The 12382-nt window shown below is 40.3% G+C and overlaps 1 protein-coding gene across 6 annotated transcripts in view; it reads left to right on the plus strand.

The window, feature by feature from the left end:
* Window positions 1–12382, plus strand: part of LOC124804591 (myelin expression factor 2) — a 111629-nt gene that overhangs the window by 32127 nt on the left and 67120 nt on the right. For all 6 annotated transcript variants that reach the window (XR_007017347.1, XR_007017348.1, XR_007017349.1 and 3 more), the window contains exons 3-4: window positions 904–1058; window positions 1629–1976. Coding sequence is in view for 3 of the 6 variants with exons in the window: in XM_047264781.1 (XP_047120737.1) it covers window positions 904–1058; window positions 1629–1976 (503 nt within the window). In the remaining 3 variants the exon portion in view is untranslated. The remainder of the gene's footprint in view (window positions 1–903; window positions 1059–1628; window positions 1977–12382) is intronic.

Raw genomic sequence — 12382 nt, forward strand, 5'->3', positions numbered from 1 at the left:
TGGATGTTAAGGGTTTTACAGGAGAGGTGGTGGTCTGCTTCAAAAGGTTTTTGTAAAGATTGAATGGTATCAGTTTTGTTGTTTGTATCCAAATTAGGTACAACGAGGATATTTTACTGTTGTCTTAGTCATAGAAAGATTAACTGAGACATTCACTCAAGTACACAGCATTGTTGTTTAGTAAGGGGTAATCATGATTTGGTAACTCGGGACATTTACTTACTCAAGTCATAAGTTAAGTCAAATAAGTTTGACTGTCAGACGGAACCAATTTGGGGGAGAAACTGATTAGGAAATTAATTTTCATCTGGATCTTTGTGACTTTAAAGAAGCGATAGAAAACTCCTCTGACATTTGGAAACTTGTAAGATCTAATGAAGTACAGGCAGCTTTAATATGTGATAAGGCATTGTACTAGATGTATTTGGATATTTGTTTCCATGTATACTCTCATTGACTCAAGTGTTCAGTTATTATGGCATATCACTGGGAAGTGATGGAAAACCCCACTAGGTCTCTTGAAAAACTTAATTACGAAATATGAGCAAAAGTTAGATACTGCACTTGTAATATGTCTAGTGGGCTTAGTCATGTCTTTGTTTTCAGCCATCTAAGTGCAAGTGTGTGTGTGTGTGTGTGTGTATGTGTGTGTGTGTGTGTGTGTGTATGTAAAGTAACAGTTCTGAAAAACCAACAAGTGATTTTTGATACTGAAGTTAGTAAGGTATTTGCCACTGTGCAGCTATTTTTTGCAACACTGAGCTGCTTGAATGCTTTGTAAACATGAGTGGCTCATGATGTATTACATGTCATGATTTCTTGAAATTATATGGCATTATATTAATTACTAGAGAAAAAGGTGCTATCCAAATGTAAGTTAATGAGTATTTGTATCTATTTCAGTTGGAGAAGTTTCATACGTTGAACTCTTCATGGATGAAAATGACAAACCGCGGGGCTGTGGTATAGTAGAATTTGAATCGCCAGAGTCTGTGAAAAAAGCTGTGGAAAAAATGCACCGGTTTGATCTTAAAGGCAGAAAGCTGGTTGTTAAAGAGGTATCTCATTCTATACTATTTAAAGTGGTTGCAAAATAACATACATTTTAGATTCACATCACACTTTTTCTTTAGGAAGTTAATGGACACAGCTGAACCACATTTGCTTCTGTGCTTAAATTTTCTGGGATAGAATGTGTTAAAAATGTGTCAAGTGTGTGAATGTTTCATTGATGTACATTGTACATTGGCAGTAGTGGCTGTAGTGCATTCTCCATTTTGTCATTATTTCACGTTTCATCTTGGACCAATTCTCTCTCTCTCTCTCTCTCTCTCTCTCTCTCTCTCTCTCTGTGTGTGTGTGTGTGTGTGTGTGTGTGTGTGTGTGTGTGTGTGTGTGTGTGTGTGTGTGCGCGCACTTCATTGCCACTTAACATTCTATACTTCCAACAGGGCTATGTTATGTGATATTACAATTGGGTTTAAGTATTTTCACATTATTCTGTGTTCTAATCTGTTACATGAACGCAGTTGGTTATATCAAATACTGCTTTGATCATTACATAAAAGAAAACATTGGAGACACATACTAAAAGCAGGACTCATGTATAACTTTCCTTAATGTTTCAGGACTTTGGTGTTGACAGAGACAAATATGGTCGTCCAATTAAAGGTGGTGGTGGCGGTGGTGGTGGCGGTGCTGCTGGTGGAGTAGGTGGTGGTGGCACTGCAGGCATGGGCCAGGGAGCAGGTAATTTAGCTCGAGGGAGAGATGATGTCCGTGCCAAGTGGGATCATCCTGCTCCACCACTACCATTGCAGACAGCATTTCCAGCATTGGGGTCTCAGCAGGCTGCAAATGCTGCTGCAGCTGCTGCTGCAAGTAGCAAGTGGGGAAATACGTATGGACTCAGTCCGGAATTTCTTGAGTCTCTCTGGATAACTGGCCCTTTGAACACAAGAGTTTTTGTTGCCAATGTAAGTAGCGCAAATAATTTTGTGGCATTAAAATAATGGGTTTTGTTGCATTTAATTATATTTTGTGTGATTAAAATTACTTATTAGAAATTTAACACTTTGAAACTGATTTGCTCCAGTCAGGACTAATACCACATACTTACTCCATGTGACAGAAACAAAGAATTAGTTTGCTTTCAATCTGCAAAATACCTGCTGCTCTTTGTCCAGGACAAATTTGAAATACTCATCTCCATTTACTCAGATAAGGATACTGTAAAGGTGGTATAACGGATAGTGTGCAGAGACCCTGGTACGTCCTCAATCTCTGTGCTCTGCTCATCATAGAGTGAACCTGATGTAAACATTACGCCATGTATTCTTCCGCGTTCGATTGAATCTCATTGGGTTTCGTTTAATGTGGAGTGGAATCCAAGCTGTGACCAGTACAGTGAAGTATGATCATAAATATAAGTTTTATGTCGCGTTACATGCACATAGACTGCGATAATGTGGGACGACAGCTTCACTGGCGCATTAAATTTGGACAGCACTGGCCAGCCAGCAGTCCAACTAACTCAAATTATGTGAGCAGGTGTAGTTCAGATGTAAAGGGACGAGCAATAAAACAATATGGCTTTGAACGTCATTTAATTTCTAAGGAGAATGAAATAATACTTGGAGAAACTCCAGTACTACTGCCTGCTTCTCAGGTGACCAGACAGAAAGCATAAAATGCACTTGTTCTCACCTGACATAGTATTCTAATTACAAACTAGAGTGATGAAAATTCCTAATTTAAACATAGGGTAATTTTTCTGAGTTAGCTGTGTGTAATGCCAAAGTGTACTACAGGGATTTTACTGTACTGTTGAACACTGAAGCCACTGAAGGTATCGATTACAGTTCTTGCTAATGTGATTCTGAGAAATACATTTTATTCTGGAAGTGTCACCTGCTATGTTGATAAGGAGCCTATCAACAACAGAATCCATGAAGCCAACCATGCACTGTGTTTTCTCATCTTTTATGATGAGTCGTTCTATATCCCGCCAGCATTCAGCAGTGACTTGTGAAAAACCTATTTGCCTTAGTTCCAGTATGTCTGGTGGCTTTACTTCTCTGGTCAAATCCCACAACTTGGCTCCAGATCAGTTCTGGTGGGTTCATATTGCAATGGTACAATAGCAAATGTTAAAATGCAGCATTTGTATGATGTGCTCGATGCTGTGGGAAAGATGAATTTCATGTTTCTACAGTACTTACTTACCTCTGTAATAAAAAAGATGGACATAGTCCAAATAACAAGGATTTGTTTCCCAACACAACTCTTATGAACAGTGTTTCGTAAAACATTGATAATTAAGAATGTGTATTTGAAGTGAAAACAGGAATTCCATGTCCAATACATAATTAGAAACAAGAAGTCGTGCATAATTCATGAAAAGTGATGAGTTTTATGATTGAGATGTAGATATTTCAAATCGAACAAAAAAAAAATGATACTGGGGAGTATTGAACCAACGAACCGTTAACTCTTCTTTGTTAACATTACATTATGCTCCCAACTGCACTACACACATGGTGTGGGATTATGTATCAACTGTGTTTCATACAGTGGCTGGGAAAACTTCAAAGCCGATTATCTCTGTAAATTTATGAAAAACATTAAGAACAGCCTATTTCTCGGCTCTTTTGAAATAAAAGCTAAAGTGTGATGAAGAAAAAGTTGATGGCTGTTAACATATTTGAATATTGGTTTCACTTAAGGGAAGTTGTAACGCCCTATCCCGACAATGTTAAATTTGTGATTTGGTTTCCCTGTATTTCAGGAACCACTGTAGCCATTGACATCAAACTTTTACAGGACATAAAACTGTTTGTTCCGAGTCTGCTGAAGTACAATAATTGCATTTTTTTTAATTACATGGTTAAAATGTTGTATACTTCTGTGAACGTTATCCTAAATGATTTCAATTATACACAGACATGTTCTTTTAGTTCAGTAGACTCAGGATATGTATGTTAAAATTTGAATACTCTAGTCGAAGTGGTTTCTGAGATTTAAGAAAAAATGCAACAGAAAATGTAAATTTTCAGGAACAGCTTCTGAAGTTTCAAAAGACTGCAACTCACGTAATATGTGCTTAATTTTTTATTTTTAGTCACTCAGAAGCACCCAACACCGTACTGTACATCATCCTCTTGATCTTTTCCAAGTTTTTTCTTCTTACTGGACTCCTTAGTGGCCAACTGTGCTATCTGCTTCATCAATGCAAACCTTGTCCATTCGTTAAAGTTCTCTGATGCAGTTTGCTCCAGGATTAATTGCCATATGCTGTAGCACTTTCACCCTACCAGTGTTGCGATCATTAAAAGCATCACTGATGCCCCACTTCAGTGCCTTCATTCCTAAATAAAAAAAAAAAAACTACCTTTAAACTGTTGGTCGTTTCGGATTGCTGCTTTGGTTGACCGTGCGCCCTGTCCACACCACGTACCTGATAATCCCGCAGCGGTCGTATTGTCCTGCTCCACACAGCTGTTGGCTTGCCTGAAATTATCTATCGAAATACGGGTTTAGGGGAGCCACTCAACGTTAAAACACAATACTGTCTGACATCTGGTATGAGCAAATATATTCAGAGACGATAAAAGAAAGTTACAGATTGCACTGTTTACATCCTAAGTCGTACATGTTTATCCCAATTAACAATCTTGATGATTATCTGTCCACAATATCACTCAAGACGAGCGTACGCGCAACCGACATGACGCGTGTGATTGTTGTTGATGATGCTGAAGCCGAATGATCAAATGAAAGTTTTTACACTCGTCACACATTCAGATATCTGGTAATAGTCCTCCTTGACACTAGTAATGATATAACACTGTTTGTAAAGTTAATTTTTTAGTCTCTTAGCTCTCACTTGTACGAGTGTGTGCGTAACCATCGCGGCGCGACTGATTGTTGATAATTCGGAACGCGATGACCGAATGCACGTCCTCACGCTTGCTACAAGACACTGGCACCTGACTGCAATGTTCTATGGTAACTAATTTTTAATGATTCACATTCGTTAATTCCGGGAGACCGAACACTGCGTGGATGATCGATGCTGTGCGACACGCAACGAGAGGATACATAAATACGTTATTGACGGCACTGCTTATTTTCAATTACTTCCTGATGCACTTTCCTCTGAACCATTTCCATAGATCATCACTTTACTATAATAGCACTTGTAGGAGCACTTCAACTTCCGTACTAACATGCCTCTCACATACAGAGCTACACACTAAACATCAGTTCCGTGTCCCGCACTCTACTCTGCAGACACTGCTGCTCACAAAGATACTCTCCAACAAAGCCAGCGATATGACAATACGCATACACCATGACTGCTGCTGGGATGGAATTTTATGGCTGTATGAACTGTAGGAGTACTGGGTATTGCGATAATTGCACCATGAATCCGGTCCGGTGGGGGTTTTTCATCAGTTGACGGTCAGCGGAAGAAGGTAGCCCGTATTGCCTGCTGCATTTTCGACAAATCCTCAGTATTATTTCTAATGGCTGTCCCATAATACTGCTGTAGTTCATCAATCATTTCGCCTGTCAGCCTGCCTCTTACTATGGTTTTACAATCAGTTTCTCTTGAACTCTGTTTCAACTTCCTCAACCTGGTACCCATCCTCCTACCAATACAAACATGTAATTTAACCTTTATAATAATACAGCAATGCACTGCCTTCTATATAAAAAATAACTGATTTTATGAGATCTTGAAGTGATGCATGTAGGTGTAGGGTATACTCACAAACTAAAATACTTCCCATGTGAAAGTGTGTGTGTGTGTATATATATATATATATATATATAAAATCTCTCTGCTTGTGTATGTGCGGATGGATATGAGTGTGTGTGCGAGTGTATACCTGTCCTTTTTTCCCCCTAAGGTAAGTCTTTCCGCTCCCGGGATTGGAATGACTCCTTACCGTCTCCCTTAAAACCCACATCCTTTAGTCTTTCCCTCTCCTTCCCTCTTTCCTGATGAGGCAACAGTTCATTGCGAAAGCTTGAATTTTGTGTGTATGTTTGGGTTTGTTTGTGTGTCTATCGACGTGCCAGCGCTTTCGTTTGGTAAGTCACATCATCTTTGTTTTTGGTACATTTTTCCCATGTGGAATGTTTCCCAACAAAGATGAGGTGACGTACCGAACGAAAGTGCTGGCAGGTCGATAGACACACAAACCATTAGGATTAGGATCATTTTTCTTGGTGGCAAAGTGATATTTCCAGCAGAGAGTATGAGTGTAGAACAGTAAATCTTTTGACGAGGGCTGTTTGGTTGAATCTGGAAGTGGGGCTGAAGGTGAGGCCTTTGGATAGGACAGAGGTTTCGGATTGGGAGAGAGGTTTGGAGGAAAGGTTAACTACTGAATTAGGGTGTTGTGGTTTCAGATTGTGTTGATTGGAATTTTGAGGTTTTGGAGGGAGTGGAGCTGGAAGTGGGAGATTGAGTAGATGGGAGAGACTGGGTTTGTGTGCAATGAGGAGGTTGAGGTTTGCTGGAAAGGTTGTGAAGGGTGAGTGAGTTGCCTTTCCGGAGGTGGGAAACCAGGAGATTGGATAGTTTTTTGAGGTGGAGGGTGGCATGCTGTTCTAATTTACGGTTGGTCTGTAGGAGGATGCTCTGAACAGCCGGTGTGGATGTGGGAGAGGAAAGATTAAGGACTTTCTATTAAGGATAGGAGTTGACGGGTGTGTTCATTGGCTGAGTTGATGTGTAGGTGAAGGATTAGGTGGGTGAGGGCAATGGATTGTTCAGTTTGGAACTGGTATAGGGACTGATTGAAAGAAGGGTTACAGCCAGAGATGGGAACTTTAAGTGTGAGGCCTTTGGGGGTAATGCCAAATGTCAGATAAGCCTGAGAAAATAAAATATGAGAGTGTAATCTGGCTAGGGCGAAGGCATGTTTGCGGAGGGAATGTAAATAAAACTTAATGGGGTCGTTGTGGGGGTGTTGTGAGGGTGACATGGTATTAGAAGGTGGAAAGTGTAACATGAGGCTGATATGAAAATGAAAATAAAAATATATGGGGAGGGATAAAGGTGGACTGGAAAGTAACTGGAGATCTGGTGTGTGTGGGTGTGTGTGTGTGTGTGTGTGTGTGTGTGTGTGTGTGGGGGTGTGTGTGTGTGTGTGTGGGGGTGTGTGTGTGTGTGTGTGGGGGTGTGTGTGTGTGTGTGGGGGTGTGTGTGTGTGGGGGTGTGTGTGTGTGGGGGTGTGTGTGTGTGTGGGGGTGTGTGTGTGTGGGGGTGTGTGTGTGTGGGGGTGTGTGTGTGTGGGGGTGTGTGTGTGTGGGGGTGTGTGTGTGTGGGGGTGTGTGTGTGTGGGGGTGTGTGTGTGTGGGGGTGTGTGGGTGTGGGGGTGTGTGGGTGTGTGGGGGTGTGGGTGTGTGGGGGTGTGGGTGTGTGTGGGGGGGTGTGGGGGTGTGTGTGGGTGTATACCCGTCCTTTTTCCCCCCTAAGGTAAGTCTTTCCGCTCCCGGGATTGGAATTACTCCTTACCCTCTCCCTTAAAACCCACATCCTTTCGTTTTTCCCTCTCTTTCCCTCTTTCCTGATGAGGCAACAGTTTGTTGCGAAAGAGGGAAACATTCCACGTGGGAAAAATATATCTAAAAACAAAGATAATGAGACTTACCAAACAAAAGTGCTAGCAGGTCGATAAACACATACACACAAAATTGAAGCTTTAGCAACAAACGGTTGCTTCGTCTTTCCCTCTCCTTCCCTCTTTCCTGATGAAGGGATGTGGGTTTTAAGGAAGAGGGTACGGAGTCATTCCAATCCCGGGAGCGGAAAGACTTACCTTAGGGGGGAAAAAGGACAGGCGTGCGTGCGTGCACACACACACACACACACACACACACACACACACACACACACACACACACGTGTATGTGTGTGAGCGCGAGTGGATGCCTGTCCTTTTTACCCCCTAAGGTAAGTCTTTCCGCTCCCGGTATTGGAATGATTCCTTACCCTCTCCCTTTCTTCCATCAAGCCAATGTAATTGCTTCTAGAATAATTCTAATGTCAACCACACTGGTGCTGTAGTCTGTTGGCAGTGTTCTTACTTCTTTAAAATAATGTTTTTTTGATTTGTCAGTCACAAATGGTTTAATTTTTCTGTGGCCATCAGCATTTCAGCAGTGAACTTTGCCTTCGTGGCAGTTTTCACCTTTGAAGGCAAAAGTTTTGTTTGGCAGGATGCCAAAAGAGATACCAGCATCATTAATTTTATAAATAATTTTATTAACAATTGATTGTTCCTTTGGTTTATATTTCTTCATTTGTTCTTATAATCTGCCATTCTGCCACTCACTAATATATTTTGTATCTACACTGTTTCCTTTGCCACATAGTTTTGTACAAAACATTGTACAGGTTCTTAAACCTATTAGTACACCCATTATAAGTGCTGAAGCCCTTGATCTCGAGCACATTGGTGACTTTTAGTGCATTTTTGTGTTAGATCAAACTGGTCACTGTAATGTTCAAAACATACGCTGTCTGAAACTATTCTTCATAATTCCTTCTAGTTGTGCATATTAAGACTAACTGGCATATTTCATTGTTTGAAGTTTGGCCCAGTTGTGCTTGTATTACCAAAATAGCCTGTTTTCAATGATTTTGTTCAGCTTATACACAGGTATTCCTGTAGTCTCTGCTAATGCCATGATGAACTTTTAACTCTTTCGAAAATTTTTCTTTCTTTCCATTGAAAGTGTCTCTCTTTCGGTATCATCTGTATTTTCTAACTTAAAACTAGGAAAGAAAACACAACTTACAAGGAGGAACTAAAGACACACTTGGTCACTTTATATAAGGCTACAGACATGCTACACACACCAAATGCATAGCATGTCAGTTAAGGAGGGTAGCTCTGTTGATCAAAATTGACTCACCTCATATGTAGTAGTAGTTTTATCAGTGCTGCCAATGACGTCAGCCTTAGCAGACAACACCGTTCAGTGCATATACGAACCATAAAGGCAACTGCCATATTTTATCAAGTGACTGATACTGGGAAGTGCATGTCCCCTGCATACAATCATAATCACAGGGTGAAGTTAACTCTGATGCAATATGTTTACAGTACAGGAGTAGGTTTAATAATGAATAAAAAAATAGGAGTAAGCTACTACGAACAGCATACTGAACGCATTATTGTGGTCAAGATAGACACAAAGCCCACGCCTACTACAGTAGTACAAGTTTATATGCCAACTAGCTCTGCAGATGATGAATAAATTGATGAAATGTACGATGAGATAAAAGAAATTATTCGGGTAGTGAAGGGAGACGAAAATTTAATAGTCATGGGTGACTGGAATTTGGTAGTAGGAAAAGGAAGATAAGGAAACATAGTTGGTGAATATGGAATGGGGGAAAGGAATGAAAGAGGAAGCCACCTTGTAAAATTTTGCACAGAGCGTAATTTAATCATAGGTAACACTTGGCTCAAGAGTCATTAAGTAAGTTGTATACATGGAAGAGGCCTGGAGATACCAGAAGGTTTCAGATAGAGGTTTAAGAACCAGGTTTTAAATTGTAAGACATTTCCAGGGGCAGATGTGGACTCGGACCATAGTGTATTGGTCATGAACTGCAGATTAAAACTGAAGAAACTGCAAAAAGGTGGAAATTTAAGGAGATGGGACCTGGATAAACTGTCAGAACCAGAGGTTGTAGAGTGTTTCAGCGAGAGCATTAGGGAACGACTGACAAGAATGGGGGCAAGAAATACAGTAGAAGAAGAATGGGTAGCTTTGAGAGATAAAATAGTGAAGGCAGCAGATGATCAAGTAGGTAAAGATGAGGGCTAATAGAAATCCCTGGGTAAATATAGTGAATTTAATTGAGGAAAGGAGAAAATATAAAAATACAGTAAATGAAGCAGGCAAAAAGGAATACAAATGTCTCAAAAATGAGATCTACAGGAAGTGCATAATGTCTAAACAGGAATGACTAGAGGACAAATGTAAGGCTGTAGAGGCATATATCACTAGGGGTAAGATAGACTGCCTACAGGAAAATTTGAGACCTTTGGAGAAGAGAGAACCATTTTTATGAATATAAAGAGCTCAGATGGAAACCCAGTTCTAAGCAAAGAAGGGAAAGCAGAAAGGTGGAAGGAGTATATAGAGGGTCTATACAAGGGTGATGTACTTGAGGACAATATTACGGAAATTGAAGAGGATGTAGAGGAAGATGAAATGGGAGATATGATACTGTGTGAAGAGTTTGACAGAGCACTGAAAGACTTGAGTCGAAACAAGGCCCCCGGAATAGACAACATTCCATTAGAACAACTGACAGCCTTGGGAGAGCCAGTCCTGACAAAACTCTACCATCTGGTGAGCAAGATGTATGAGACAGGCGAAATACCGTCAGGCTTTAAGAAGAATATAGTAATTCCAATCCCAAAGAAAGCAGATGTTGACAGATGTGAAAATTACCGAACTATCAGTTTAATAAGTCACGGCTGCAAAATACTAACGCAAATTCTTTACAGACAAATGGAAAAACTGGTATAAGCATTCCTTGGGGAAGATCAGTTTGGATTCCATAGAAATATGGGAACATGTGAGGCACTACTGACTAAACGACTTATCTGAGAAGCTAGAGTAAGAGAAGGCAAACCTATGTTTCTAGCATTTGTTGTTTCTAGCATTTGTAGATTTGGAAAAGCTTTTGACGATGTTGACTGGAATACTCTTTCAAATTCTGAAGGTGCAGGGGTAAAATACAGGGAGCGAAAGGCTATTTACAATTTGTACAGAAACTGGATAGCAGTTAAGTCGAGGGGCATGAAAAGGGAAGCAGTGGTTGGGAAGGGAGTGAGACAGGGTTGTAGCATCTCCCTGATGATGTTCAATCTGTATATTGAGCAAGCAGTAAAGGAAACAAAGGAAAAATTTGGAGTAGGTATTAAAATCCACGGAGAAGAAATAAAAACTTTAAGTAGTTAAACGGAATGGACAGTGTCTTCAAGGGAGAATAAAAGATGAACATAAACAAAAGCAAAACGAGGATAATGGAATGTAGTTCAATTAAGTCGGGTGATGCTGAGGGAATTAGATTAGGAAATGGCACTTAAAATAGTAAAGGAGTTTTGCTATTTGAGGAGCAAAATAATCGATGAGGGTCGAAGTAGAGAGGATATAAAATGTAGACTGGCAATGGCAAGGAAAGTGTTTCTGAAGAAGAGAAATTTAACATCGAATATAGATTTGTGTCAGGAAGTCATTTCTGTGAAAGTATTTGTATGGAGTGTAGCCATCTATGGAAGTGAAACATGGACGATAAATAGTTTAGACAAGAAGAGAATAGAAGCTTTCGAAATGTGGTGCTACAGAAGAATGCTGAAGATTAGATGATTAGCTCACATAACTAATGAGGAGATATTGAATGGGATTGGGAGAATAGTAGTTTGTGGCACAACTTGACTGGAAGAAGGGATCGCTTGGTAGGAAATGTTCTGAGGCATCAAGGGATCGCTTGGTAGGACATGTTCTGAGGCATCAAGGGATCGCCAATTTAGTATTGGAGGGCAGTGTGGAGGGTAAAAATTGTAGAGGGAGACCAAGAGATGAATACACTAAGCAGATTCAGAAGGATGTAGGGTGCAGTAGGTACTGGGAGATGAAGAAGCTTGCACAGGATAGAGTAGCATGGAGAGCTGCATCAAACGAGTCTCAGGACTGAAGACCACAACAACAGATGCAAGTTGCAGTTGGAAGAGTTGTCGGATTCTTTAGAAATCATTAGACATGCCCTCGATCTTCAAACTGCTCAGAGGGATGTTCGTTGTGCAACAGAGCAGAGCCAGTTAGTTCTGTTGTAATTTTCACCACATTCGGTGCATATCTTCTTTCTTTTTGAAGTATTTCTCTAACAATTTTTCTCATTTCTTACCATCCGTAACATCCAAAGGCTACTCACCAATGGCAGGTGGAAGTTCATGCACTTACTGTAATTACTAAATTGTAGAAATTTTTGACCAGGTAACCAAAGGTAAGTGGTTGTCTAAACTAAATTGTTCTTCACCAGTAACATTTTATTTCCTATGTGACTTAGTTAGCTATGAATCTGAACATAATTTGCCAGTGGTTTTTGTATACTTGCCAAGTGTTGGCACTTTCTTTAGGATGTAGAAGACAGCATCTAGTTGTAATAAAGTCAGTCAGTTATTCCACTAAGAAGATCATTAGAAATTTTTCAGCACTTCCTTAAATCACAAGACAAAGGAGAGCAGCTGTTCTGTGTGTGGTACATAAAGGGATCAAAATTACCTCATTTTAATGTGATATTGCAGGATCATATGAATTGCAAGTGCAGAAAACCTCTGTC

The sequence above is a fragment of the Schistocerca piceifrons genome, chromosome 7, assembly GCF_021461385.2.
Source record: "Schistocerca piceifrons isolate TAMUIC-IGC-003096 chromosome 7, iqSchPice1.1, whole genome shotgun sequence".
NCBI lineage: Eukaryota > Metazoa > Arthropoda > Insecta > Orthoptera > Acrididae > Schistocerca > Schistocerca piceifrons.